The 5,668-nt window shown below is 59.9% G+C and overlaps 1 protein-coding gene across 1 annotated transcript in view; it reads right to left on the reverse strand.

Moving 5' to 3' along the window:
* LOC103776579 (fibrillin-2-like) overlaps window positions 1–5,598 on the reverse strand; it is a gene marked incomplete at both ends in the record, with an annotated part of 7,478 nt that extends 1,880 nt beyond the window's left edge. Inside the window, 12 exons of the mRNA XM_008944093.1 lie at window positions 44–250; window positions 737–862; window positions 1,437–1,568; window positions 1,858–1,980; window positions 2,376–2,495; window positions 2,731–2,856; window positions 3,153–3,218; window positions 3,552–3,704; window positions 3,787–3,912; window positions 4,394–4,513; window positions 5,108–5,236; window positions 5,482–5,598. Coding sequence (XP_008942341.1) covers window positions 44–250; window positions 737–862; window positions 1,437–1,568; window positions 1,858–1,980; window positions 2,376–2,495; window positions 2,731–2,856; window positions 3,153–3,218; window positions 3,552–3,704; window positions 3,787–3,912; window positions 4,394–4,513; window positions 5,108–5,236; window positions 5,482–5,598 — 1,545 coding nt within the window. The remainder of the gene's footprint in view (window positions 1–43; window positions 251–736; window positions 863–1,436; window positions 1,569–1,857; window positions 1,981–2,375; window positions 2,496–2,730; window positions 2,857–3,152; window positions 3,219–3,551; window positions 3,705–3,786; window positions 3,913–4,393; window positions 4,514–5,107; window positions 5,237–5,481) is intronic.
* Window positions 5,599–5,668: the final 70 nt, after the last annotated feature.

The raw sequence follows: 5,668 nt of genomic DNA on the forward strand, positions 1-5,668 counted from the left end.
CCTCCCCACCGTGCCAGGTTCTGTGATTTGGGTCCCAGCTCACCTCTCCCATCAGTGGAGTACCCAGGTCCATGGGGACACATTTTCTTGTACTGGGCAGTTCCAGGCAGGGGGCAGAGCTCACACTGGGGGCCCCAGCTGCGCCCACTGTTGCAGCAGCACTCCGACTTGGTGACCAGGTTGCGGTTGGTGGATGACATCTGGCACATGGTTTGCAGCACTTCGGTGAAGCAGAATCCTTGGCGGGTGTCTGGATGCACAGAGTGGGGACACAAGGTCAAGAAGAGAAGAAATGGGCCCAAGTTGCCCCAGGGGAGGTTTTGATTGGAGATGGAGAAGAATTTCTTCACTGAGAGAGCGGTGAGGGGTTGGCCCAGGCTGCCCAGGGGGGTGCTGGAGTCTCACTCCCTTCAAGAAATGTGTGGATGTGGCACTTGGGGACAGGGTTTGGTGGTCGTGGGAGTGTTGGGTGATGGTTGGAGTCGAGGATCTCAGAGTTCTATTCCAACCTTCACAGTTCTACACCCCGAGACAGTGTCAGCACCAGGGACCACCGAGCAGCCTGTGGAGCCTGTCCCACCTCCACCATGGAAAGTACCACGGTTGGGATGACTCTAGCAGGCCAAGGTGATGCTTTTCCCAACAACCTTCCCTCTCAGAAACCCTGAAAGCCCCCAAAAGCACCGTGTGCTGCTCCAGGGAGGCTGCCTGGGAGCCCCCAGCAGCGGGGACTCACCGATGCACTCGGTGCCAGAGGGGCTGACCTCGAAGCCCTCGTTGCAGTCGCAGCGGTAGCTCCCCACTGTGTTGAGGCAGCGGCCGTTGGGGCAGATCCCAGGCTTGGTCCTACACTCGTTCTCATCTAGGATGGAACCACCAAGAGCTGTGGTGAGGCACGGGGTGAATTTCAGCTTTTCTGAAGCCTCCCCCGAGCGAGCGGTCGGTTTGGAAGGGGCTTCGTGGTGTCCTTGAGGAGCACCATCACCTCTGAGGGACACATCTGCCTGCCCTGGATCTCTCTCCCAAGGCAAGGTGGCTGAGGGAATGGGTTCTTTGGTTTGTACATTGGCCACCTGGAAGTGGTCAAGGTGCTGGGCTTAGGTGGAGCTGGGCTCTGCCATCCTGCTGGACCAATCTGGGCTGTCCAGTCCTGGCCCTTCCAAAAGCAGCTCAGAGCTAAGCAGCTTGACCCAGCCAAGGACACGTGGCATAATGCTGTGCTGGAACACTCCAGACCCACGAGTGTCCAGAGATGCACAGAAGTTTTGTGGGTGTAGAAGTTTTGTAGGCATCTAGGAGGACAGAGAGGATGTTCTGACAGACGGGAAGCCCTGGGGAGGAGCCGTGTGACAGAAGGACATGAAATAAAGGCCAATGGCTGGAAGAGGAGGGTCTCCAGCCCCAGGGGGGACCCTGCCCAGCCTGGTCCTTGGTACCTGTGCAGCCCTCTCCATCGGGCCTGCGTTGCATTCCTGGGGGGCAGATGCACATGAAGGTGCCGATGAGGTTCTTGCAGAGCATCCCTCGTGACTCGCAGTCGTGCAGCCCCTCTGCACACTCGTCCAGATCTGCAACCCAGAACCTCGTGAGACCACCTTCAACCCACCAGCTCTGCTGGGACAGCCCTGGGGATGACTAGGAAGCGAGGGCCCACCCCTCCACTGCTCCACCCACCCCTCCTGCCTTGCTCCGGGCTGGCTGGCACGCAGCAGAGACACCAAGGCAGGTGAGAGTGAGCCCAGAAACACCCAGAGAAGCCAGCTCAGAAGTTCAAGGGAGAACTTCTCTCTGTACGGACACCAGCTAAGCACAGGGGGGGTGGGGAGAGGGTTGGACCTGCCCTGAAGGAGGTTTTACCTCTACACATTCTCCTGTCTTCTCGGAGGGCGTATCCAGCTGGGCAAGTGCACTCGTAGGAGCCAAAGGTGTTGATGCAACGGAAGGCACAGAGCAGGGGATTGAGTGAGCACTCGTTGATGTCTGGGAGGCAGGAGAGCAGCAGGTCAGCTGGGCAGTAACAGCAGTGGAGCTCCCCAGCACAGACATCCCCCCCTCCCAAGAACTTTTTTTTCCACCAAGGCTTCTTGCCATGGTCTTTGAGTGTACAGGGACAGACATCTGCTGTCTCAACAGGTCCTGACTCCCTGGTGAGGCAGCTCCTGCACTTAGGCAGGTCTCTGGACCTCCTCCTGGACTCCAGCCCCAGAGGAAGCCTCAGGGGACCAGCGCTGCTGGCCACACCCCCGTGGAGATGAGCCCCAGGGACCTTCTCTGCTCTGCCCACTGGAGGCTGACCTGACTGCAGCCACCCCGTGGGGTCCCACACGTGGCCCAGGGTGCAAGGGGGGTGAAGGGATGGCCCCAAGGGGCGTTACCTTCACATGTCATCATGGGGCCTGGCTCAAAGCCCTCGTCGCAGGCGCACTCGAAGCCCCCCACCACGTTGGTGCAGGTGCCATTCCCACAGGGGTTGCCAATGGAGCACTCGTCGGTGTCTGCAGGAAGCCAAGGCCACGTTAGGTGGGTGGGAAAGGTGCAGGGTGGTCTCTTCTTGCAGCCAGAGCATCAAACAAGCTGGGTCTGGGTCATCCAAGACCCAGGAGGGCAACACCAAAGGGACGGGGGGGGAGGAGCTAGTTCCTTCTCCACACACACAAACGTTCACGGACGTGCTCGTAGCCTCTGAGGGGAAGGGCAAGAGGGAGGAGGTGCCCCCCTGCAGGCTCTTACCCACACAGTTGACCCCCGTGTAGTCCAGGTTGTAGCCAAAGGGGCACTCGCAGCGGAAGGAGCCATCAGTGTTGATGCAGGCCCCGTTGATGCACACCCCCAAATTCTCCGAGCACTCGTTGACATCTGGAAGGGACACCAAGGCAATTGAAACCCCCTGGGAGCACGTACCCCCCAGCACAGCCCCCTCCTCTCAGGATTGGTGTGGCATCTCAGATCTTCCCCCTCCAGAGCTGAGCTCTTGACCTCTGGGGAGCGATGGAAGACCATGAGGCTGGGAGGGCAGCCAGGTCTACGTCCCCCCTTCCTGCACTGGGGTTCAACCCTGCTCTCCAGGCAGTGTAAGTTGGGTTGCTCCCAGGCAATTCTCCCCCCAAAACCCCCCCAATCAAACTTCTTCTCATCCTTAGATCAGATCTTACCTTCCCGGGTGTCACCTGGACCTGGGATGGCTCCATGGCCATATGGACACAGCTCCTGGAAGGCAACTGGAAGAAAGCAGAGGAGTGAGATGAGCTCACGAGTGCTTCTGCTCACAGAGGTTGAAACGTGCTTTGGAGGCTTCTAGAGCAGGAGTGAGAGCTTGACAGCTCCCTGCCCATGGGAGGCCACAAAACCCCAGCTTCTCTTGGGTCTAAAGCCTTACAGAGAACCCAGAGAGCATCCAAAGCAGAAATGAGCCCAACTGGGGTCGCTGGAGACCCAGGGAACGCTGCAGCCCAGTGAGGGAAGTGGAGGAACCCACGCTGGTGGATGGTTGAGCTGCCCTTCACACCTTCCCCACCACCCAGGCAGCCATCTCCAGGTCCCAGCACACCCACCATTCCCCTCCTGAGGGCACAGCTCGCAGGGGTCTCCCCAGCCTTCTCCTGGCATCTTGCTGCAGCAGCACCGAGCCTTGGTGGTGTTGAAGGCCTTGGGGACAGAGCACTTCCCGTTGTCGAAGCGGGTGAAGCAGAAGCTCTGGCGAGTGTCTGGAGGATGGGGCAGCCCAGAGGTCATGGAGACACCCAGGACCTCTGTGCTCCCAGCCCCACCAGGAGGAGCTGCACCCACCAAAGCACCGCCGGCCGTTGTCGGACAGGACGAAGCCTGGAGGGCACACGCACTGGAAGCTCCCAGGGGTGTTGGTGCAGGTCCCAAAGAGGCAGATGTTGGGCTCCTCTTCGCACTCGTTGATGTCTGAGGGCACCAAGGATATATTACAGGTCACTGCTGGTGAACCAGCTGAAGCTGTGATGTCTGGAGAGCTCTGCTGCCTCAGGACGTCACCCCAGCCCTGACCCCTAACCCACCCACGGGGCAGATGGGGCAGTGAGGAGACCAGGGCATGGCAAAACCACTGAGCCTCCTCCATCATGGAGACAGGTCTTGCTTTCCTCTGTGTCCAGCTGCCCTCAGGAAGATATTTGGGGGTGGTGCTGCACGCCCCAGCACCCTCAAGAAGAGCCCTCCAGGGAGGTGGTGGAGCCCTCATCCCTAGAGGGGTTCAAGACATGAGTAGATGCTGCACTTGAGGCTACAGCCTGGTGGTTAGGGAGCTGTTGGGATGGAGGTTGGGCTTGATGATCCTAGAGGTCCTTCCCAACCCTGATTCTAACGTGGTCAGCCCGAGGTGAGCAGGAGCTGTGCTGGCAGAGGAGGAGGCAGGAGCCAACCTTACCAATGCAGTTGTCATTCTGCACCTCGTAGCCAGGGGGGCAGATGCAACGGAAGGAGCCCTCCAGGTTCTGGCAGGTGCCTGGGGAGCAGGTCCCAGGCAGGCTCACACACTCGTTGATGTCTGCAGAAGAAGGGAAATAACCACTGAGCTCCGTGCCCAGCTCGGAGGACTGGAGTGCCAGGGCACCCTGCCTGGCCCAGGAGATGCAAGAGAAGACAAGAGAAAGACATTTTCCAGGATGCTCTACCTGGAAAAGATGAGAAGATGGGCTCAGCCCTCTGGGATGTGGTGCTGCAGGAGGCACAGTGGTGGGCACAAGGCCCCAGAGCACCATGTGCCTGGCTGCCCCCACGGCCCCTGCCTGCAGGGTGGTTCCCAAAGCACCCCTGGCACATCTCTGCATGCTTTAGGGGCACAGAGAGGACATTTCTCCATGCTGCCTGCAGGTCCCAGCACATGGCAAGGGACTGGCTTGGTCCCCTGCACTGCTGGGAGGGAGATGCAGGCACGGTGGGGCCCAGTCCAGCTCTCCATGGGCAGTCAGATGACCCAAATTTGGCTCTAGAGGACTTGGGGCTTTGTGGGAGGCTCTGCAGAGTCCACCACCCAGTCACCACGGAGGGGTCCAGCTTGGTGACCCATCACAGCACTTCAGGGTGCCAACATACAGCTCCACCCCTCGAGAAGGACCAACCTGCTGCCTGGCCAACTCACCTACACAGTTCTTGCCATCAGGGGTCCTGTCGTAGCCCTCCTGGCACAGGCACTGGAAGGAGCCGACGCTGTTGATGCACTGCCCGTTCCGACAGACCTGCCCCACCAGGGATGAACACTCATCAATGTCTGTGGGAGGGAAACGAGATGGGCACAGCACGTGTCAGCCTGGCACCTCCACCAGCCCCACGCCTCCCACACCTACAACCAGCCCTGGTGACACCCCGAGGTGCCTTCTGCAGCCACGGCCCCAGGGGGACAACCCAGAGCTGAGTCCCTCCGTGCCACCCTGGGGTTGCCCCAAGCCTCACGGCCGTTGTTGCCACGTTGACCCCCACCAGTGACCCACGTGGTGAGGACTTCGTGCAGCTCACCCATGCAGTCGTTGTTGTGGGTCAGCTCGAAGCCAGGGAAGCAGAGGCAGTTGTAGGAGCCAACTGTGTTCTTGCAGGTCCCATTTCCACAGGGCTGGCGGTCACACTCGTCGATATCTGCAGGGAGAAGGTCACAGAGGACCCCAGGGCTGAGGGTGGGAGCTGAGAGTCACTGTTTTGGGTGTGC

This window comes from Merops nubicus, unplaced genomic scaffold, assembly GCF_000691845.1.
Source record: "Merops nubicus isolate BGI_N331 unplaced genomic scaffold, ASM69184v1 scaffold40897, whole genome shotgun sequence".
Classification (NCBI taxonomy): Eukaryota; Metazoa; Chordata; class Aves; order Coraciiformes; family Meropidae; genus Merops; species Merops nubicus.